Source organism: Gouania willdenowi, chromosome 13 (assembly GCF_900634775.1).
Source record: "Gouania willdenowi chromosome 13, fGouWil2.1, whole genome shotgun sequence".
Lineage (NCBI taxonomy): Eukaryota > Metazoa > Chordata > Actinopteri > Blenniiformes > Gobiesocidae > Gouania > Gouania willdenowi.
In genome coordinates this window covers 24,935,426-24,959,252 of record NC_041056.1, presented here as the reverse complement: position 1 = coordinate 24,959,252, position 23,827 = coordinate 24,935,426, and the positions used below count along the sequence as shown (strand labels likewise).

The window sequence follows — 23,827 nt, the reverse complement described above, 5'->3', positions numbered from 1 at the left end:
GCCTTACATACATACACACATATATATATATATATATATATATATCAAGAATAAAAAAAACTCCCAGATCTAAACATATAAATTGTATTAAATGAGGACAAAAAAACAGTTTCTAGGTTTAAACATTAAGTTAATGATATCATTGACTTTCATCACCTCCAAACATGGACAGCACAACTAAACAGCAAATACATAAATACATTAAGACAAAGGTTCTCAGGCCTAATCAATTTATACAAATAGTTTCAAAACCATTTTTTTAAACTCAAAACACTTTTTCTTAAATTTTTGCAACATCATCAAATGGTGGTCTACAAGAATCCACCTGATCTTCCAAATATTACCTTTGTTTTGACTGTCACTTTTTTGAGGGGGTGGTTTTCGTTGTGCTTTAGACGTTAACCTTGCTGAAGGTATAAGCCATGGAAAGACACTGTTGACTCTAAATATCCTCAAGCAGCAAATATTCTTTAGAGGTGTGTCATTTGTACGTGGTGTTGTTGAGCAACAGGCGCGTGAGGAAAAGAGTCCCATGTCCGTGTGATGTCCAGAGGAAGCTGAAGGCTGTTAGGATGAGCATGCATGGCCCCTCCCTCAGTAACATCAGCAGGACTGGGGCCAGGCTTGGACACCCTGTTGCTGGCTGCCTGCCTGCTTGTAGAAATATTGACGTGGCTGTACAGAAGCATTCCCACCTCCTTCGCCCACTGTCCCCCTCACTCCAGCTCTGCTGCTCTGTCTTTCTCTCTCATGCACTTGTTCAAAAATATTAACTCAACTGCTGCTTTAGCATGCCTCAACACTTTGGAAATTACTGAAACCAACAAGCCTGGCTTTCTTTTTCTGAAATGGCCTGCTTAACCAAATTGAATGACTGTAGCCATACACTAAGCAGTGTGTAGAGAACTGAACCCCAAACCAGTGGAAGAGGAATGCTATTCTTACACCTTCTTTCTCACTGCCTGTACATGTATTTTAGTTTTAGGAGGTAAAGCTCATTGCTGCCCGTTTACTAGCGTATTTGTAGCTTTGCGTTGTGTGCTTTGTCCTACTTCCTGGTTTTCTGAGCTACACGGCAAATCAGAAAAATCAGTGTCTCTTGACTTTCCCTTGATTTTCAGTTCTTTTAGATCTGATACGTCTGAGTCTGAGCAAATACTTCAGAAAATGTTACATCCACACACACACACACACACACACACTAAGGCTGAACGATTAATTGCATTTGCGATATTATTGCGATATCATAAAATGGGATTTTCTAATCGCAAAGGCTATTTTTTATTTTTGTCCTGTCCTGATAAGTTCAGAGAGTGTTTAAGAAGTGCAGTCCACATGTTTACATGTTTTATGAAATGTGAAGTTAGTTAGATATGTTGAAGAGGTAAAGCCACAAATTTGTTTGCTTTATTGTTGTAATCTGTGCTTTGAAATTTATATTTTACATTTATTTAAAGTTTAAATAAATCTGAAATTGTTTATTATGAAACAGATTGATTTATTGCTTGTGTTCATTGAAAAATACATGACAAGAGGCTCTTGAAAAAATAATCGCATATTAAATCACAATATTGAGGAAAAAAAATCGCAATTAGATTATTTTCCAGAATCGTTCAGCCCTAACACACACAAAGACAACTATGACTTTTTTTTAAGAACAAACTCGACTTTTCTGAACTATTAAAATTCCAAATATTAAATGATCAAAATATCTCTTGAAGTCCAATTCTCACATGTACACAAAGTTGAGTTAAAATGATAAACCACATATAACTGAAATCTTTATACGCACTTGATAATGACTTACTCAACCCCCGATAATAGCAAAACTGTAATTTTGTCACATGGGATAAAATCTAATCAGAATTTGTGTGATCGTGTGGTCATTGCTCACATTAAATCTGTGTATTTACTGTATAAATATTGATACGATCCCATATCAGGTTGATCAATTGTAATTAAATCTTTGGAAATATCTCTAATAGATTTAGTCGACTATAATTTTAACGTCATTTAGCTGACTAAAACTAGACTATAACTGAAATAATCCTGGTGACTAAATTTTGACTAAAAACATTGTATTTTAGTCCAAAAGACTGACACACACACACACACACACACACACACACACACACACACACTTTGAACTGACAGAAACGTTACCTGTTAAGAATAAGACATTGTTTAGAAATCACATGCTGGTTTATTCCTGGTGAAGTTCTCTACATACTCTACATTTTTGTGTCCTCTATATGTTTAATGTGGCTGAATGGTGGGACCATTATTATCCAGTAGCTGTATTTCTTTGTCCCTCCCCTTTATTCCTTAATTATTTCCTTAAACATCTGTATAATATAATATCCAGCTGCTCTAACCAAGCTGGGTAGAGTTGTTAGTGGTCTTATAGATGTAGTTGTTGATGTCGCCCCATAGAGGGCACCCCAACATGTTTAGATAGAGGTCTGCCCCCTGCAGCCTGTTGTTACTTTAATCTGGACTGTAACCGTCTTCGCCTGTCAGGAATGGTCCCATCCGTCAGCCTGTGAAATAACCCAGAGGTCAGTTTTTTACCAGCCCAGCGTCTTACCCTTAGTCATCAAGACCCTCGTCACCTAGATGTGAGCTTAAACTTGACAACGGTCACTGTGGTTGTGTTTGAATACAGGTGGATAAACTCGAAGCAGCAGAGTCTCTGAGGAAGCAGGAGGAGCAGAACACGGAGTCTCAGCCCATTGTTTACGGTAACTAACGGCACATCGCATCACACGCGCTGCTTTAAGCAGGGTACACACATGAGGGTTTTCTGAATCTGAACAGACCCCGCACATGAAGATAGAAAATCAGGCATAGAACAGTATTGATCATGCGTGCATGTGTTCCGATAATCTCAATACGGCACACACGCCTCTGTTCAATCATTAATTTTCCTCAAAGCCAGAAATCTTGCGTAATTAAACAGGATTTAACAACGTGATCTAATGTTGTGTCTCAAGCAACTCGGAACATGAGGTTTTTCAACCTCCTACTCGAAAAAGTGACGAAGTCGGAGCTCCTACTTGGTAAAGTCGGGGGGCAGGAAAATAAAACAATATTTTAGCTGTCAGCCATGTTTGAGATATTTCGACTTGATACCGTTGAACTCGGAAATCGGAATTCTACACTCACTTCTTGATTCCGTTCAACTGGGTCATGAGTCTGGAGTCATCGGCTATCCTCACACAAATGAGGAGTTTTGGTCATAAATATTGAATAAGTTTAATATTCACCACATCGACCATGACCCACCTCAGAGCGACGCACCAGGACAAATTCACAACACACCTCAGCTCACAGGATAATCTTTTAAAAGATCAAATATTGTGGTGTTTGTCATTCTTGGATTGGGAAGGCGGAAAACAAGGACACGGTCTGTGTTCAAAATGGCACATTTTGTATTATACACTACAAACTCAATGAGTATATACTGTCTACTATAGAATATACTACTACTAAGTATGAGTAGGATGATGATCGTTCCCACTAAAGTATACTTTGAAGTTTCCCAGGATGCATTTCGAACCTACAAGGACAAAAAGCTGAATCACATGGATTCGCGACCTTTGAAAGTTCTGAAAGCATTTTAAGCGAGAAAAGTGACCAAGTAGTACATCAACATGTGCTCATTTGATCCATAAAACTCACAGAAACATAGTTCATGCTGAAATTTTGGAGATTTTTGGATACCTGCCATTGTACTACTGACCAAACTTCCAGTTAACTTCAGAGCAAAAGCATTACTTACAAAAGCCTTAAAAACTAATGGAAGACCAGAAGAGATGCTTTTATTTTGAAACAGGGAGGTTTGACTTTTAGCTTGAAACTGATCCTAGGACGATTTCATGTTCCGCTCGCAATGCGTCATGGAGCGGTTGAGTATGACTAGTGTGCCCACCATGGATACTTAAAAAATGTCTCGATATAGTATAAATCCGGTTATTTCTTTCATACCTGAGACACACTACATACTCAGACTTAGACACAGTAGTATGCTGGTATGCTATTTGTGTGTACGCCGCTTTAAATGCAGTCCTCAGCCTCCTATCCGAGGACCAAGGCCTGATTGTGATTCATGACCTGTGTCTAATGTTGATCGTTCTGTCACAGGCACACCTCAGCTCATGCTCACAGCAGGACCCAACGTGGCGGTGCCTCCTCAGCAGACCTACAACTACAACTACACAGCAGCTCCAGGCTACGCCCCGGCACCACAACCCAGCTTCGGCTACGGCATGTGAACGCTCCTCCCCCCCTGACCAACGTCCTAGCCCCCCCCCCCCCCAACACACACACCCTCCTTCCATCTTTCCCTCTCTTTTTGTGCTCCTCACCAGCTTCCAATGGTCTTCTACTCACAACGGGGGCCACAAGCAAAGCAACAGCCCACTACATTTACTATTAGTTCCTTTTGAATTGTGTCGTCGTCTTTAAAAAAAAAACACTCTGAAGGCATTGAAGGTTTGATTTGTATTGTTTGAACATGTTTTTTCAACATTCCATATTTATAAAGACCTATGTAGAAATCTTTGTTTCTCTTCATGTTATGTGTTTTTTTTTTCTATTGATTTGTGCTGAAGTGGACTTGCTAAAGCTCAGCAGCGAACCTTTGAAGTCGGTGGAGGAGCATTGGACTTTGCACTCATGAAGACGTTAATGTAGAGAAGCTCTTACTTTTGATGTACTGAACATGTGAACAGCTTGCATTGTCTCGTTTGTCTGTATGATGCATTTCGTTGTATATTCTAAGTAAAAAAAAAAAGGAAAGGCTACATATATTATTAAACATGTAATGCCATGCCAATGGCTATAGCTAGTAACCCTAAGTAATGATAGTATATTCTTCACAGGCGTGTAGCTTTATGGAGTTTTAAATGCGCACGGACATAAGTCAGTTCGTGACTGAGTGTGTGTGTGTGTGCGTGTGTTTGCGAGTGTGATTTAAAGGACTAAATAAGGTTAATAACACACGTCACATTGTCGCCCTTTCAGCCTGCCACAGGCTGTACAATCTACCCTCTAGATATCGTCATTAGCTTCATGTGTGTAGGTGACCTCTCGTGCCGTGTACAGTGTTTGTGTGAGGCTGTATTTGTGTACGTGCAAGAACGGAACCACGGCTACCAAACCGACCCCAGGGCCCTGACGTGTGCGTGCGTGTGCGTGCGTATGTGCGTGTTGACCCTGAACCCTTGTCCTGCTGAGGTTGTGTATGCCTGGTGTTGTGGTGTTTCCCTTTTGTCACCATTCCTTCTTTTTCCTGTACAGATATGAACATATTGAAATGAGAACATTTAGATGGAGACCCTACACGTCTGTCTGTCCTCGTCCACTGCTCCTCCTCCTTTAATGAGTGATGGGATTGGTCTCAGAAAGGAGGAGAAGACGGGCTGGGTGAACCTTTGGTGTTATCTGACGGCTCCTCTGGATCCATGAAGTCTCCTATAGGTCGTGTGTATAGATGAGTAGGATGAAGAAATCTAGGTCTCCATCCACTTCTTTGACAGGAATGGTTTGGAATAAGAGCCTGTTATTTACCTTGATGTACTTAACTTCCTTCTATGCTTTAAGTTGTGTGTAAAATGTCATCCTAACCCAAAACATAAGTTTATTTCTTTTCTGTTGTCATAAATACTGACAAGGGAAAAGGGTCTGTCACTTGTAAGTGGGAAATATGACAAAGGGAAATACTACCCCATTAAAACAACTAAAAACTGAATTCTGTCTTCTGTGGAGTTGATCTGTCAGAATTCCATTTGCAGTGTGATGCGTTCAGCTTTTAATTTGATCCATAACCAGCTGTGTTTGGATACTTGGGTAAAGTGAGCCTTGTATAAAGATTTTTTTTTAAAATGTCTACGAAAACCTTAACGAACCAATCAGCTAATTTTTCATAAGCACAACCTGTTGGTTATCAAAGGAATGCATGTTTGTATGAAAAGTAGTCATCTGGAAAGTTTTCAGGACAAGGTGTTGTGGCGTCAGTTTGGTAAGAAAAGTGCTAATTTCAGGCATTGAATTAACTGCTAACATGAGTATTAAAGCAAGATGATACAATGATATAAAGGTGCAATGTTGGAAAGCTGATGAAATTTAGGAAGACCTCTAAGCTCCACCCCCTTCCGTCGGTCCGTCTAAAGCCGCGCCCCACACGCTTGAACGTAAATCTGAAGCAAAAAAAAAAAAAAAAAAGCCCTGACCAATAGAAATACAGCAACATCTTCATCACTTTTAAATCCCCTCAGATGCCTTGTTTGTGCTTTGTGTTTCCATGTCCTGTGATGAGTGCACACGCAGGAGAAGGAATGGAAAGAGGTGGGAGTGGGCGGGACGAGACATGAAGGCATCTGATTGGTTCTTTTCATTTGGACCGAATGGCAGTGAATGGTCAAAGTTTTTACTTTTACTTTTTTGCCCATTATATCTTTGTTTCTCTTTATTCATGTTTGTCTTATGTAAAGTGGCTTTCAGTCCCCAAAAAAAATGCTATATAAAAATGATGCATTATTATTTATATTTGAAAATGTAATTGACCCCAGCTTGACCTCATGTCTTCCTAATCAAATCTTCTATAGAAACAAATATCCTGTTGACCTATATTAAATGGGGCGTGTGTTAAACACCTGGTTCGACCCCTGATAATGATCAATAACTGTGAGGTAAATATCAGTTTGATTTGTCAACATATTGATATCTCTGTAAATCATCAAGCCGTGCAGAGTTACCCTAAATAACATCCAGTTCCCATGATGAACAACAAAAACAAAGTCAAAGGTCACAAGTTAAAACATTACTTTAGACCAAAATTCTCAGCTTATTTAAAGACAAAGTGATCTGCTCAATTCTCTCACATTTCTTGCAGCACGCACACACTGATTATGATCTGTTTTTAGCCACTTCTTCTCACTGCACAAGTTAACCATTTACCCTCCGAGCTGATTGCAAACACTTCTCCGCTTAAAAGCAATGGATCCTGAAGCAAAGTTCAGTGTCACAGGCAGCACCAGTCTGTCCGACCAGCACAGACTCACTCTTCTCTTGGACTGTCTTCAGGTTTTCTGGTGCCTTTACTCGGTTGGACTAAACCTGTTGCCATGGCTACCCAGGGTTATGGATACTACAGAGGGACTATATTTATGGCCATGTTTGTGGGATACACACTGTACTACTTCAACAGGAAGACTTTCTCCTTTGTCATGCCCTCTGTGATGGAAGAAATTGAGCTGGATATGGATGACTTGGGTATGAGACTCTGACTTATAACGTTTCACTTTGTTTTAGTCCTTTAATAAAAACTTATTTTAGTTTTAGACCTAATTTACCTTTTAGTTTTGGTCTACAATCATAAAACTTGATTAACAGTGATTTTGCTCAGTTCTGTTTAAGATTTAGTTTTAACTTACTTTTATTTTCATTTATTAACTGGTATTAATCACTTGTTTACTAGGGTGAATCTGCTGATTGGCTCATTTAACAAAATGTCCCGCCCTTTTACACTGTTTGGCACCACCTCCCAAACTGATTGAATGAAAACTGTTTTAATCCAATTACAGCCTCAAAATCTTTTTATTCTAATTAGGGCTGGGCAATACATCAAGATTGAAGATATATCAAGTATTCTATTTTGGCGATACATAAAATTACAATATGGTCTATATTTATATTGATAGTTATTTTTTATAGCTTATTTTGAATTAAAATACTCATTTTAGGAGTTACTGCTTTCGCTTCTTCTCAGAATGCTTCTCAAATGCTTGTGCGGCATTTTTCATCTGCAAATTTAACCCCGAATTGTTTTTCTAGTCTTGAGATTTATGTTGTATGTTGCCATTTTGAGGAAGCATATTGAGATATGAGTTTTGTTCCAAATCGCCCAGCCCTAATTCTAATGACAATTTTTTTCTTACAATACGTAAATCAATATTGTCATAGTTTTCGTCATCCTGCCTTTGTTTGCATGTGGTCCTATAGTCTATTACTCATCAGGTAATGTGGTGTTGGTTAAAACAATGACAGAAAGAATGAGCGGAAACAATATGAACTTCCAGTATGGCTTTTTAAACATGTATAGCCTTGATAATGATGATGATAATCTCTGTATGACAGGTTGACCATCAGAACCTTGTTATTATGTGCATCTTCATCCACTGTGTGCACAGGTTTGATCACCAGCAGTCAGTCTCTGGCCTACGCCATCAGTAAGTTTATCAGCGGAGTGCTTTCAGACCAGATCAGCGCTCGCTGGCTCTTCTCCATTGGTCTGTTCATGGTGGGAGGCATCAACGTGGTCTTCTCTTGGTCTTCTACCGTTGCTGTCTTCTCTGCACTGTGGTTTCTCAATGGATTGGGCCAAGGCCTGGGTTGGCCTCCATGTGGTCGCTTGCTCAGAAAGGTACGTGTAATGAAGCAAGTCCATTACTTGTTGGACAAAAGACGCATGCACATTATCTTTTGTAAACAAATGTTTATTGATTGTCTTCCCCATGGTTGTGGACCTGCAACAGAGAGTAAAGTATGAGTGAAACTAAATGTAAAATGTATCATTTTTATCTCTGGTCTAGTCCCAGGTGTACCGGCTAAAAGATTCCCCAGAGAGCCGGAGCACCTTAAGAAGGTTCCAGGAGGGACCATTGTGTGAGGAGCAGGAGGGGTGTTTGATTTAAATGTTGTGCTAAATTAGTTGTTTGTTTTTAATATAGATACAATTAACTTAATAAAACATATGTATTTGGTAGAGGTTATGAAATGTTTTTACATTGTTAAATTTGAGATCGATAGATGGATCGGTGCGGCGTCAGCAGTGATGCGGTCGCTGTATTGGACTGTTGTGGTGAAGAGGGAGCTATTTGGTAGAGGTTATGAAATGTTTTTACATTGTTAAAGCTCTCAATTTACCGATCGATCTACGTTCCTACCCTCACGTATGGTCATGTGATTTGGGTAATGACCAAAAGGACAAGATCGAGGATACAGGCGGCCGAAATGAGTTTCCTTCGCAGGGTGGCTGGGCGCACCCTTCGAGATAGGGTGAGAAGCTCAGTCACTCGGGAGGAGCTCGGAGTAGAGTCGCTGCTCCTTCAAGTCAAGAGGAGCCAGCTGAGGTGGCTCGGGCATCTGTTTCAGATGCCTCCTGGTCGCCTCCCTCGGGAGGTGTTTCAGGCATGTCCTATTGGGAAGAGGCCTCGTGGAAGGCCCAGGACACGCTGGAGGGACTATGTCTCTGAGCTGGCCTGGTGTCGCCTAGGGGTCCCCCCAGAACAGCTGGAGGAGGTGTGCGTGGATCGGGAGGTCTGGGCATCTCTGCTGAGACTGCTGCCTCCGCGACCCTGCCCCGGATAAAAGCGGAAGAGGATGGATGGATGGATTTGTAATGTATAGTGTGGAAGAATAAAATTGTGGTTTTTAAGAACTTTCCTGTGCTGCAGAATAGGCTGGGGCTTAATCATCTGTCGGCCTATAAAAGCTGCTCAGCTGCATTGTTGGGAGAGAATGCTGCATGAAGTGAGCTATGGTTGGAGCGCTGCACATGTTTTAACCTTGTTTTTTGCCTATTTTCTCGTAAAGACTTTTCTATTTTGAAGTCATTAATAAATACACTTTGGTCTGCACCTGGAAACGTGGCCTCAGCTCTGCTCTGTTCCTCCAACCGCTTAAATGAAACGGCCTACCGATGACAGTACGCAAACTAGAGCATTGAATTTACAGTCCAGAAGTAAACATTCATGCAGGAAAACTGGATTGTGTATCTGGAATTTTTTGGGGAAGTATTCAAGATTTTTATTCCATTTTATTTACCTTTAATTTTCCAGGTGAAAATTGTTTGAGAACCAGTTCTCGTTTACAAACCAGAGGCAGCAGCAGAAACACATGTAAACAAATAGGTATGAAAACAAAGTAAACAAATAAAAGCAAGTGAGTAAATGTGGATGTGTAATACAAGGGGCGTATAAATAAGTTGGGTTACACTAATGAACTGATAATTTGTTCACTAATACTACTGACACATGCTTTTATCAAATGTAAAACATATTAATAGATATTAATATTAAAACTGATAATACAATAATAAACACAGATAAAAACTAAAATGTTGTTTTTTACTCTGATGTTAGGAAGCACTGAAACTGAACGCATGTAAAACACAGTAATATGATTTGTTTGTAGGGTTAGGGGTTAGCACCATGTGATTCAGGATTATATTTAATTCAATGTTTGATGCCTTTAGAGAGCCATGTTATACCTTATATTTTCAGAAATGTTGGCAACACCAATAAATACATAAAGCCACACACTGACACCAGAGGGGTATTCCATAAAGCGGGTTATGTTCAAACTCTGAGTATGTTCAGGCTCAAATGAGGGAAACTCTGAGTATCTCATTCCTAAACACGAGGTATGTTCTTCTCTGAGTATGTTACCATGGCAACATTGTCCGTGAACTAAACCCGGTCGCTGGCAGGTTTTATCAAAGAAACCCTGGGTTTCTACCTGGCTCCGCCCACCTGAACACTTTAATGAACCTTAACACTCTTTTCTGAAACTCATTATTAACATCACACACCACAGACGTGTTCACATCATTACTAATGTTGTGTTGCTTCACTTTTGTTTTGTGTGTGCTAACGGTAGTTTTCTATATATATACATATTGTGGATACAGAGCATTAAGTGAAAGTCACTGAGAGGTTGATCTGCATTAAAACATCTACTGACGTCTGTAGTAAAGTTCACTGAATACAAACCAGTGGATGATATAAAGGAGGAGATGATCATTTAAATGAATCCACTTTTTAGGCTCGAGTGATGTTTTATATTGTTAGACAGTTAAATCTGTAGATCATGCGTCATGATGGCGCAGTGAACTGTGACGCTGCGCTAGGCAGTAAAGGGTTGTGGGTTCGTGTCCCGCTTCTGTGTTTTTAATGACATTTTTTAGGACATTGAGATGATTCTGGCGACACATTAAAAATCAATATAATTGATTCGATATCAAGCGGCAGTCACTGTCTTTATAGCCAGTGTAACGGGAGGACTCTCTATACAGCCATCCTATGCTGCTGCCACGTCTCCTCAAACACATTTTATTCATTCTATTCACCGCTCGTCACGTCACTGAAGTAATAAAGTGATGAAGCGACCAAAAAGTGTGACTAATTACGGGTGATTTAAGCCACTATTGTCACTGAAGACTGAACACACCTTTAGAACAGGCTCATATTCCTCAAACACCGGCTTTTTTCACCCATTAGGGTGAATAAATCACTCTCTTCCGTTTGGTTGCCATGGCAGCTCAAGTCATCTTCGATCCATTGATGATGGTTTTTTATCGCGCGCGTCCACGTCAGTAACCCAAGGTTTACATACTCAGGGTTGATTGACCCACTTCATACCAGCTGTAATGGAATCAGATACCCAGAGTTTACATCGCTGGGTATGTTGACCCAGAGTTTATGGATAGACTCAGAGTTTGTTAACCCTCCTTTATGGAATACCCCTCTGTTGTTGTGGAGGAGTGTTTAATCCGTCAACCTTGAAGCCAATTTATAGATAAATTCCAATTTTAATGGCTGATAATGAACTTTGTCATATTGGACAGTTTTACGAGGGTTACATTTCAGTTCTAAGATGAATTTTGACTTAGCATTTCTCTCAATCCCAATGAGTTAATTCTTTGTTTTATTATTTCAATGACAATTTAATTTAATCTGACCTTTGTGTCCTTGGGCAAGACAATTAATTACATTACTTCATGGGAATTTAACTGAAGGTTTTGCGGCCAAGGGAGATCCTGTGGCTACAGATGTGAATTACCTTCACCAGTCTGATTGTGATCTAAAGAAATTATTATAGTCTTTATATCTGCTTTGATTTCTAATAAGGAATTAAACAAAAACAATTAAAAACAAACACTGTCGAAAGATAAATATAAATACATTTTCATTACTATTACTCAGGGCCCTAGGCTTTTTGGTGCCCAAAGCTAAATAACTTATTAAGTCTATACACAATGTGTGTACACATGATCTATTATAAATATCAAGACAAAACAATGCAATTCTGCGACACAACAAACCATTAAAAAATTTTCATTTTTAAAATGTAGAAAAATACACTATAATACAATACAACACTGTTAATGCAATGTCTTGAGGGAACAGTAATAAAAATGGTGCAAAATCCAAAAGTAATGCAAATCAGTGCAATCAAAAGTTAAAATAAGATATAAAAGTTTCAGTTCAAAGACATTTCTACTTTCCTGTTTGGTTTTACTAGTCAGTAACACAAATCATAAAACCAAAGAAGACAATGTGCAAACAAAACAATATAATTATATAGAATAGAACAATAATTAAAATAAAATAAATCTAAATATGGGCAGAAGATTAGCTGGTATGGTTACAAATTTTCAATATTAATATTCAATTAAGAGAAAACGTGTACAGTGATTGTAAAGGGTGTGTTTGATGTGTATATATTTTTAAATACAATATATAAAAAAAAAAATTGGGGGTGCAATTTGGCACCCTTAAGCAAATGACGCTGGAGGGCCCCAAAGGAACCCAAGGCCATAATATTCAGCCTGTGTGATGTAGATTATGTTAATAAATTCACTTTATTGTTCAGTTGTAATAATGGATCTGCTTCATCTGTCATCAGTGGTTCGAGCCGTCTCAGTTTGGGACGTGGTGGGCCATCCTGACCTGCAGTATGAACCTGGCTGGCAGTGTTGGGCCCATCATTGCCACTGTGCTGACCCAGACCTACAGCTGGAGGACCATCCTGTCTGTTTCTGGTCTGACCTGCGTCGCTGTGTCTTTCGTGTGTCTGCTGGTGATCAAGAATGAGCCCAAAGACGTGGGGCTGCCCAACATTGGAGCAGCAGCAGCAGCTAAGAAGGACAAAGCTGGTGAGAATGACTGAAGCTTTAAACCATGTTGTGGTTAGACGGTCCATCCGTATGTATGGTACACAGTGTTGTCAATACAGCATGTAGACCGAGTGTTGGTGCCAAAGGTTACAGGCTCAGTGGACTCTGCACTCACTCAGTGTCTGATGCACATGCACAGGCGTGATGGTCAGTGAGGATCAATCCCACCATCCCAGTCTTTAGGCCACGCCTCTGAGGAAAACACAGGCTTAGTTCAGTGGTTCTCAATCTTTTTGGGATTGTGACCCCATTTTGATATCACAAATTTCTGGTGACCCCAGGGACATTTTTTTCCTCCAGATTTAGTTTTTTTTTTTTACAAATACTTAGTAGCCAGGATTAGAGCACAAAGTGACAAGGTGGAGAAGTCCATGACTGCAGCCTTCAGGTTCAATAAACCAATCGCGTTCAGTTTATTATTTTGAACTGTATAAGAATCACACAGCACAATAGCATGCCGCATTGAGCTCCACCCCAAACTGTGGACAGAAAGCCAATAGCATGCCGACGTTGAGCAGCGTTGAGCTCCGCCCCGAACTGCAGACTGCAGTCAGGGGTACTTGGAGAGGTGTGTAGGCTCAGATATTTTTAAACTGCATTATATTTGAACTACATTTATATTTGAGAACTTGAAAGGATTTAATACAGTTTACAGAGATTGTGTGTGGTGTTTTTATTTGGAAAAAATATTACAAAAAAAATTAAAACAATTTTAAAGGTCCATGTCATGCTATTTTTCAATCATCTCCATTTGTTCTAAGAACCTCAAAAACATAGTATTTGAGGTTTATTTTCCCAAACTCGCCTGTTTTCCAGAGTTTTAGCCTCTGAAAAGTCACTTTCTGAGCAATTCTACACAAACAGGCTGATTTGCGGCCTACTTATGCATATTCATGTGTGGGCGTGTCTATAGATGGGACACTGACTTCCTCCTCCCTGCAAGGTGACGTAGGGACAGAGGACGGCCCATCCTCCTCCCCCCACCCACTCCGTAGCTGAGCTCATGCTGCTTTATAAACATGAGACAGAATGTGGGGGCGGGGCGTTTGCCGGTACATACATAGACTGTAGAAAATACATACATAGCACTGCACGAAGGACGCTGACATGCTCACCTTCGTGGGTGTGTCTGATTACATGTCAATCACGGCAGAGAGCTTCCTGGAGGCGTGGCTTCTCCAGCTCAGTGCCCCGTCAAATTAGTCATCAAAGTGGGAACGCGTCATCAAATTGGAGCGAGGTGTTTGGGCTCACCCTGCAGTAAGAAAGGAGCAAATCACCCTCTAACCAACCATTGAGGGATTCAATGAAATAAACACTTTGGGCATGTGTATGAAGCCCAAATAGCACTTTTATGATGTTTAAAGCACAGAAAAGTTGATTTAGTCTAACATGGGCCTTTTAATGAGTATTTTTTTAATGAATTCCTAGACATTTTAGGCGACCTCGCATGGGGTCATGACCCCAAGGTTGAAAAACCCTGACTTAGTCACTTCTTTGCTCTTCCTCAGGATCCTCCAGTAATGACAGCACTCTGTCTGAGTTCCTACTGTCTCCGTACCTGTGGCTGCTGTCTGTGTCCAACTTGGTGGTGTTTGGGGTGATGACGGCCTGCATGGACTGGGGTCAGCTGTTCCTCATCCAGGAGAAGGGCCAGTCTAACCTGATGGGTATGGAGCTCACCTCCAGTATGCGGAGAATATGTACTATTCCTATTTTGTTCCTTGTGGATCACTGGATGGTTTTCCATAGGTAGCTCATACATTAGCGCCGTGGAGGTGGGAGGCCTGCTGGGAAATCTGGCTGCTGGGTATTTTTCAGACAAGGCAGTGGCCAAAGTGAGTCTTTCCTCTTTACCTTCATCAGCTGTTATATGTTGTCAAAAATATTATTACACTCACCAAATATTCAGTGAATCTGTCCCATTTACTTTCATTGTCATTGGTTTATAAATAAAATGAATATTCAGAAATGTAGAATTGCCTTTAGTAACATAATGTTTAATCTCTTGGTTTTTGTGTGGTTATTATTTGAGCACAATAATGAGTAGAGAGCATTAAACTGGTTCATAAGAACAAGAAGTATTGTCACGACCTGGCTTGTTGAGCCACGACAAAGAAAAGGAGGTACACAGTAAAGTAAGGTTAAAGGATTTAATCACAATAAACCACACAAACTAAACCAAAATCAGGCCAAATGCTAACCAAGCAAAAACAAGGAGCCACCAGAATGGAGCAGAAAATCAACCCCTGAGGAGTTGACAGTGAATCTTTAAATAGTCCATCCACTGGTGACTGGCCAGGTGCTCCCAGTCAGTCTAACAAGGCTCCGCCCACCAGTCAAGTACCTGCAATACAAGTCACAACACCACGGAAAAGACAAAACAGGCCCTACTAGGCAGAAGACTGTCACACCCTCCTCCATAAAAAATGGGGCCCCCAGCAAAATCAAACATTGCCTTAACATCTCTCCAGACTAACCTGATGCCCATCAACCATCTTTTAAACTTGCCACTACACTCCATAACCCTCGGCAACCTGGATCGAGTAGAAAGCAATTTAAGAGGGGAAAGGAGAAGTGACATGGGAGAGAAACAAACTGACAGGCAATACTGTACACATCAGCTAGGAAATTAAGGAACTCTTGACAGTGCATCTGTAACTACATTGTCTGAACCCTTAATATATCGAATATCTAACCAATATGATTGTAACAATAGAGACCACCTGATCAGTCTCTGGTTCGGACACTGCAGAGAATTAAGGAATGTTAAGGGGTTGTGGTCCGTGTAAACCACTAAAGGCACAACGCCAGAAACCACAAACATCGAAATGCTTGAGAGCCCAAATCAATGCCAAAGCCTCTTTTTCGATGGTAGAATAATTCAATTGATATGAGATAAACTTCTTTGAGAAGAAGCTCACAGGTTTGTCAACCTCCAGGTCATCAGCCTGCAAAAGAACTGCACCAGTTCCCATGTGACTGGCATCCACCTGCAGGGCAAAGGGTCGCTCAAACTGTGGGGCAGCCAAAACTGGGGCCTCAACCAACAGTGCCTTCACCTGTTCAAAGGTCTGTTGGCAGGCAGTGGACCAAACAAAAGTTATTTTACCTTTTAACAAGTCAGTGAGTGGAGCCACTACTTCAGAAAAGTTTCTACAGAAACCTCTATAATAGCCCACAAGGCCCAGGAAACACATAAGTTCATTTTTTGTAGTAGGTGCAGGATAGCACTTAACAGCTCTTACTTTCTCCTGTACTGGGCAAACCACCCCTTGGCCAACCACTCAACACTAGTATGTCACTGTTGCCCTTGCAAATTCACACTTTGCAAGGTTGACTGTCAACTGTGCCTCGGCTAAATGGCTAAATAAAGCCTGAATGCGCTCCAGATGAGTATTCCAATTATCAGTAAAAACCACTACATCATCCAAATAGACTATACAACCATCCAAATCCCCTAAAACCTTGGTCACAAGTCTAAGAAAATAACCCATTTGGAGTTATAATTGCCAAAATTTCACGTGCTCTTTCCGACAGACAGACCTGCCAATAGCCCTTTAGTAAGTCAAATTTACTAACATAGTTAGCATGTCCAACCTGGTCAATACAATCTTCCATTCGTAGAAGTGGAAGCGAATCAGGCTTAGTTACCGCATTCCCCTTGCAAAAATCTGTGCAAAACCTTAGGGTGTTGTCAGGTTTAGGGACCAGGATGCAAGGTGATGCCCAACTTGAACATGAGGGTTCAGCAATTCCATTTTCCAACATATGTTTCACTTCGGCCTCCAGATGTTTCCTTTTTTCGGGATTTACCCGATAAAATCTCTGCCGGATGGGTTGAGCATCTCCAACATTGATATCATGAGAGGTGTCTGAGTGGGAGTGTCTCCAAACAGACAAGGAAACGCGTGGATGAGCCCAGACAAATCTGCCTGTTGTGATTCAGAGAGCTGGCCCAGTAGCACATGTAATTTACTCAGTGACTCTGAGTTCTTTAGACGGCCCTGCAGTACAGCAGTATCAAGACCTGACAACCCATCCTCCAACTCTGACGCCACAGTATGAGGAGCAAACACTGTGGACACTCTCCCCACTGAACATGCTGGATGCGCAGGCTGCAGAGAGGGTTGAGCCCGAGCTGCAGAAGAATCAAACCCTCGATTGTAATATGGTTTGAGCAGATTTGTGACACAATTGGGTTGCTGTCCTGCGCTTGGGAGTGGAGATAATGTAATTATGCTCAGACACGTTTTCTAATACCCTGTGCGGCCCAGTAAATTTGGCCTGAAATGGGGAAGTGACTATAGGCAGTAAAGCCAACACCTGGTCTCCCACACTGAAAACACGGCGTTCATACAGTTTTTTCATTTTATCTTGCACAGCCATCAGGTTTCATTTTGCCAGCTCTCCGGATGCATATAACCTGTGCCGAAAACCATTAACATAATTGAAAACATTCCTGGGAGACTCCGCTTCCCTCAACTGGTCATACAATAAGGTTAACGGACCACGCACAGTATGTCCAAACACCAAATCGTTAGGGCTGAAATCGGTGCTCTCCTGCATCACCTCCCTTGCAGCCAGCATCAGCCAGGACAGCCCCTCTTCCCAATCGGCTGCCATCTGGGTACAATAAGCCCACAACAGTGACGTAAGAGTCTGATGGAAACGTTCTAGTGCTCCCTGACTTTGGGCGTGATAAGCGGAGGCTCGATTGTGTTTAACATGAAGGTGCTTCAACACCTGAGAGAACGGGTGGGAAGAAAAATTTGATCCCTGATCAGTTTGAATAATTTTTGGAATCACAAAAATTGAAATGAACTGGGAGAGGGCACGAACCACAGATTTAGCCGTTATTGTGCACAGCGGATAAGCAGCTGGATAAAGGGTATTTAAACACATTATTGTGAAAAGATAAACCGCACCAGATTTGGAACGGGATAAGGGACCCACATCAATTATCAAATGCTCAAAAGGCTGTCCTAAAGCTGGAATAGGGTACAGTGGAACCGGTGCCATACCCTGATTTGGTTTGCCAGTGAGTTGACAAGTGTGGCATGTTTTAATGTACACAGCAATATCCCCAAGATGGCAATTTACCAGTTCAAGCCTCAACTGCTCCACTGACAGTTTTGCCTGCTCGGTTTGGGAGCGCATCTTTTCCACAGTCAACCATTTTTCCACTTCCACAGCATGTTTTATTTTGTCGTGCTCAAGTTGTAACAGAAGCAGCTCTTTTTGTTGCTCAAACGTTAACCCACCGGTTGTCCATGGAGGCGCCACGTCAGCAACTTTAACCGTAAAGGGAGGTCATTCTTGACTGACAGACAAAACACCCTTCTCAATTAAACATGCATTTAAAATACTCTTGATGTTACCCTTCAAGCGATTATCAGGAACATCAACGTGATAATACTCTGCTATTTTTAACAGCTGATCTTTACTGAATTCCTCCATTACCTCCTCCGAAGGAGAGTTAACAAACTCAATTATCCCTGCCATTACACCGAAAAACCAGAGACCTACAAGAACAACCAATAGCTCCAAAAACTTAGCATAACTGCCAAAACGGTACCTGTACCCAAAAAGCGCACAATCCCCCTATCTGACCTACCTATTTCAAAGCTTACCTAACTTCCCTCACCCCTAGTCTTCATGCAGTACCGTGGCGGGTATTTATTCACTGAATACCACTGGTATGGAAAAAGCGACCATTCATAATGGCAACTCCCCCGAAACCAAGGCCATGCTGCCGAGCAAAAGCTCTATCCACGTACCTGCAGCACAACAGAAAAAAACAAACGCGACGAACCCAAAGGGGTCACGCCGTTATACCTAGCAGGGGATTGTACACTCAAACAATACACGCACCATATGACACTGTACCACCCAACCTATCAGGAAATAGAGAGAGAGCGAAAGAGAGAAAAGAAAAACCACCTTTAATGTAAACCAATGAATCCCTTAGCCATATCTGCATACCTCCAACAGTGCTCAACAATCACTCACAATCTCTAATTCATGCACTGCTAAACATTATATCAATAGTCAAATAAGAATAAACTTTATACACCAACCAACTGAATGACTAACAACCAATTAGTATGCACTCAAACACACCAACAAATTACACACATGACTATTTCACAAACTGTCAAACTAACTTACCAAAAAGTTATATTTAAGAACCCAGGAACAGACATGCCCCCACCTTGTCACGACCTGGCTTGTTGAGCCACGACAAAGAAAAGGAGGTACACAGTCAAGTAAAGTTAAAGGATTTAATCACAATAAACCACACAAACTAAACCAAAATCAGGCCAAATGCTAACCAAGCAAAAACAAGGAGCCACCAGAATGGAGCAGAAAATCAACCCCTGAGGAGTTGACAGTGAATCTTTAAATAGTCCATCCACTGGTGACTGGCCAGGTGCTCCCAGTCAGTCTAACAAGGCTCCGCCCACCAGTCAGGTACCTGCAATACAAGTCACAACACCACGGAAAAGACAAAACAGGCCCTACTCGGCAGGAGACTGTCATAGTCTAAAAAGTAAAAAAAAAAAACTACAGAAATAGCTCAGTGTCAGATACAGGGATGTAATTTAAACAGTGCAGACTTGTAGGAATGAGGGATTAAGTGTGAGATACATTTTGGACATTTTTATACACCCATCTTTAAGTTCCAACAACACTTTGGACCATTGAACAGAGTTTAAACTGAGCCTACAGTGTATTTTAAAACTCCACCTATATTGATGTTATTTTCTGTCTACTTTGTCTTGTGTTTTACTTTGTTGATTTTATGCACTGGACATTTTAAAGAGGAAGTGTTTTCAAGTTGACACAATGTTTTGTGTAATGGTGTCCTGATCTGATATTGGTCCAATATCAGGAAAAAAGAGAGAAAAATATGGGATTTTATCTAAAATCTCTCATATAATGTATATTGTTTTTATTGGATTTGTTAAGGTTATTTTTCAGGGTTTTCTGATTTATGTTTTTATTCCATTGAAAAATATTCGTATGTTCAAAGTTAAAATGTATGTAACCCATTTATTAATAATAGATTGGTCAGTTTTTCTTGACGCCTACTCATGATTTCTAACATTACACACTGTAAAATAAGTAATAAACGTGTGTGGATCATCTTTTTTTTTCCTCAAATAATTGCAAACAGTGAGAAAACAAAGCAAATATGCACTTAAATGAAATATGGATGTAACTTGATATACTTTAATTGTAACTAGTAATATACTTTTATTACCACTTTTCACTTTTGTAATGCGTTACACAACTGAGTTACTTCAAAAAGGAATATATTACTGTAATATATTACAAAATTAACTAGTTACTCCCAACACTGCTGATATCGCATCAGATCGATATTGGCCAACACAGAAGGATGCACTATCAGTATTGTATCAGAATTAAAAAAAGTTGTATCAGACACCCCTAGTTTTTTGTTGGATAGTCTAGTTTTTCTTTTTTTAAACTAAATAGTAACAAAGTCTCATCAAGTATTTTAAAGTTTTCAAACATCAAGTTCTCAACGTGTGTTTTACCATCACAAATAAATCAATATTTATATATTTGTTACAGCACGGAATGAGAACCTACGGCAATCCTCGCCATTTCATCCTGATCAGCATGATGTCTGGAATGTTTGTGTCCATGTTTCTGTTCAGAACCACAGTAACATCTGACAGCTCAAAGGTAGCATTCATCACACAGAGATGCTAACAAGGTAGCGTCATATAATAAGCTTCATCGTGATGGGCATCCTCTCCTTTGTAGGTGTGGATCCTCATCTTAGGGGCCGTATTTGGTTTTTCCTCCTATGGACCAAAAGCTTTGTTTGGACTCATAGCCAGTGAGAGCGCCCCATCCAACTACTGTGGGACATCACATGCTATAGTGTCGCTCACGGCCAACAGTAAGTCATAGTATTCCTCTTTACACAATTAGATAACTATATTTGTGTCTTTATTATTCAATTAAAAAAACAACACATTTTCATTCAAAAAAGTTTACTTCATCCATCCATTTTCAGACCCACTTGTTCCTGTTAATCAGTGTCGCAGGAAAATTGACTTTAATCAAAAATTAATATTTTCAAAGAACAAAAAAGTGTTCAAATGCAAAAAAAAAAAAAAAATATTTGAGACCCAAATAATTCCATTTTAACACTTTTTTTTCTTTGATTGAAAATGTTTTTTGATTGAAGTAAAGTTTGTTTTCAACTGAAAATGTGTCATTGGTGTAGAGACTTGTCACTCAAACATGTCTGAATGTTTGTGTTAAAATGATTTAATCAAAAAAAAAAAAAAGTTTCAAAACCATTTTCACTTCAATCAAAGAAAAGTTGTGTTCAAACGCAATTTTTGGGGGCAAATTTATTTTATTTTTTTGAGTTCAAAGTTTCATTGAATTTTTTAATTTTTTGATTGAATAATAGACACAAATGTAATACCAATAAAATGGCCCAAATACAAAAAACATGACTTTAATAATAATAAAAAACTTTTAATCAAAGAAAAAGTGCAACTATTTTTTTTTTTTTAAGGTTCTTTTGGATTGAAGTGATTTTTTTAAATTGAACAATAAAGACACACATTTATCTCCATGAATTACACTATTACTGAGCGCTATATAAAAGAACACCACCTGTTTAACAATTTAATAAAATTACTGTTTTTGATGATAAATCTGTTTGTTTATAGTTGGGGGCTTCATGTCTGGGCTGCCTTTCAGCACTATTGCCAAACACTACAGTTGGGAAACAGCGTTCTGGGTGGCTGAGATCATCTGCTTCATCACCACTGTAGGATTCATCCTGCTACGCAACATCCGAACCAAGATGGGACACATGCCTAAGAAGGAGGACTAACATCCTCAGTACCAACACAAACCACGATTGGATTATCAAGTCTATATATTTTTATACTGCAGTATTACAGTACGTAGTTCCAAAGTTTCCAGCCTTCTTCCAGTGCGCTCTTCAGATTCTGATCAAATAGTTCACACCTGGAAATTAATAAAAAAAAACAAGAATATGGGGTGCCAAGTGTAAAAAATTAGTATAAAAGTTGTAGCTAACACATTTTCATTATTTATCTCACTTTTCTCATATTTAGCACATTTTCCTACATTTAACACAACATTTAACCACATATATAGAGGTGAAAAAAAGCATTAAATCTAAATCTAAATGGTATATGTTATAGTGTTGTGGTAGTCGAGACCGGTCTTGGTCTCGAGACCAAATTTTAAAGGTCTCGGTCTCGTCTCGGACTCTGAAGCATTTTGACTCGGTCTTGTCTCGGACTCGGGCTGCCCGGACTCGGGATTTTCTCTCAAGACCGTTAGAGACCGGCACTAATTCCTGCTATTTTTAAACTTTTTTATAATGTGATAATAACATGGAGAAGAACGGGATAAAACAATCTTTTATTCATTATTTAATCTACCCCGTATAATGACCACAACCTTCCCTAATGTGACTGAGTGACGTGTGTGTGGCTACGGTGTCAGTTTGGACCGCGGAGCAGAAGGAGATATGAACTAATCAGCGGTAAAAATCCCAGTAAAACTCCAGAAAACAATCACCAGTAATAAATATTATCTCCCTGGTAAAGACAGTAGCTCTAACAACTGGTAAACTGATAAACTGGTGATATTACAGCCTGTGGATGCAGTACGGGGGACGCACTTACTCTGCTTCTGGGTTCTGGTGCCAGCCTTCTGGTGAAGCCTGTTCCGTTTACTGAGGTCTGTGCGTGTTTAATAAGTCCGTGTGTGTCCGTGTGTGTCAGCATGTTTATGCCTCTGTCCATCCACTCTTTTCATTATATCCATGTCTTTTAAGGCTTTATTACATAGTGTCGGCTGTAGTCTGGGCCGCCGCCATCTTGTATTATGTCGTCACCAGTGCGTCATCACCACAAATCGCGCTAGCACAGAATGAGTCAAATAACTGTAAAGAGGTCTAATATTAGTCTATTATCTTTTTAAAGTGGTGTTTTTTTTTGTGGCTTTAGACTCCAATTACATGTATGTATATAATATGTTCCCCACAATATAAACAGGTTAACAATATAATTATTTTTTATAGTTTCTGTTTCCATTGTATCCAGAATAATAATAATAATTCTCAACTAGAACTATTGATTAATTTGTTACATGACTGTTCCAGGGTTTGAGTTTGTTTTATTTAGTTTCACATCTACCTGTAGCTCTATGTTTTTTAGACTGATGACAACTTGTTTGTAGTTTTATTTCAGAAAGTTTCACTTTTACAGTTACAGTTGGAAACCTTTGTTAATTGATTATTCTAGTTATACTACAGCAACCAGATTTTTAGTTTTAATATTTTAGTTAATTTTTTGCAGGCACCTTATTTGTTCATCAAATGTATTTTAAAGAAACTAAAATTAAAGAGAGAATGTTATTTAACTGTCGAACCTTGTCATAATTGTATTTATTTATAGATTTTTTAAATTGAAAAAAACAAATTATGGTCTTGACTCGGTCTCGGCTTGTCTCGGTCTCGGCTTGTCTCGGTCTCGGCTCCCGAAAGTCTTGGTCTTGTCTTGGTCTCGGTGCATTCTGGTCTCGGGCAAGTCTTGGTCTTGAACACAACACTAACATATCGTACATAAAAGTCCATCGTAAAAAGCTCGATTTCTTAACAAACGTCCCTCAAATTTCAGGGCTCATGGTGCTTTATTTCTCGTCTCTTTACGATGGCACATTTGTATTATTATAATTTACCATATTTTCTGTTTTTCTGTCATTAAAAGTCCCATAAACGTTACAGGCTCTTAGTCTTTAAACTTTCACCAGCAAACACTCTGATATAAAACA

The 23,827-nt window shown here is 39.8% G+C and overlaps 2 protein-coding genes across 6 annotated transcripts in view; both read left to right on the top strand.

The window, feature by feature from the left end:
- Nucleotides 1-5,752, top strand: part of LOC114474917 (clathrin heavy chain 1) — a 32,381-nt gene extending 26,629 nt beyond the window's left edge. For 4 of the 5 annotated variants that reach the window (XM_028465524.1, XM_028465522.1, XM_028465523.1 and 1 more), the window contains 2 exons: nt 2,666-2,741; nt 4,144-5,752. In XM_028465524.1, coding sequence (XP_028321325.1) covers nt 2,666-2,741; nt 4,144-4,274 — 207 coding nt within the window. In that variant the 3' untranslated portion in view covers nt 4,275-5,752. Of the gene's footprint in view, nt 1-2,665; nt 2,750-4,143 lie in introns of those variants that run through there. The other variant, XM_028465525.1, reaches the window with a different exon arrangement.
- Nucleotides 5,753-6,978: 1,226 nt separating this feature from the next.
- On the top strand, nt 6,979-22,106 carry LOC114474919 (glucose-6-phosphate exchanger SLC37A4-like). Its single transcript, XM_028465526.1, has 8 exons — nt 6,979-7,275; nt 8,193-8,425; nt 12,691-12,940; nt 14,473-14,631; nt 14,714-14,799; nt 20,564-20,677; nt 20,759-20,897; nt 21,685-22,106. Exons 1-8 carry the CDS (start codon nt 7,128-7,130, stop codon nt 21,849-21,851), a joined length of 1,296 nt encoding a protein of 431 aa, XP_028321327.1. The 5' UTR covers nt 6,979-7,127; the 3' UTR covers nt 21,852-22,106.
- The last annotated feature ends 1,721 nt before the right edge of the window (nt 22,107-23,827 follow it).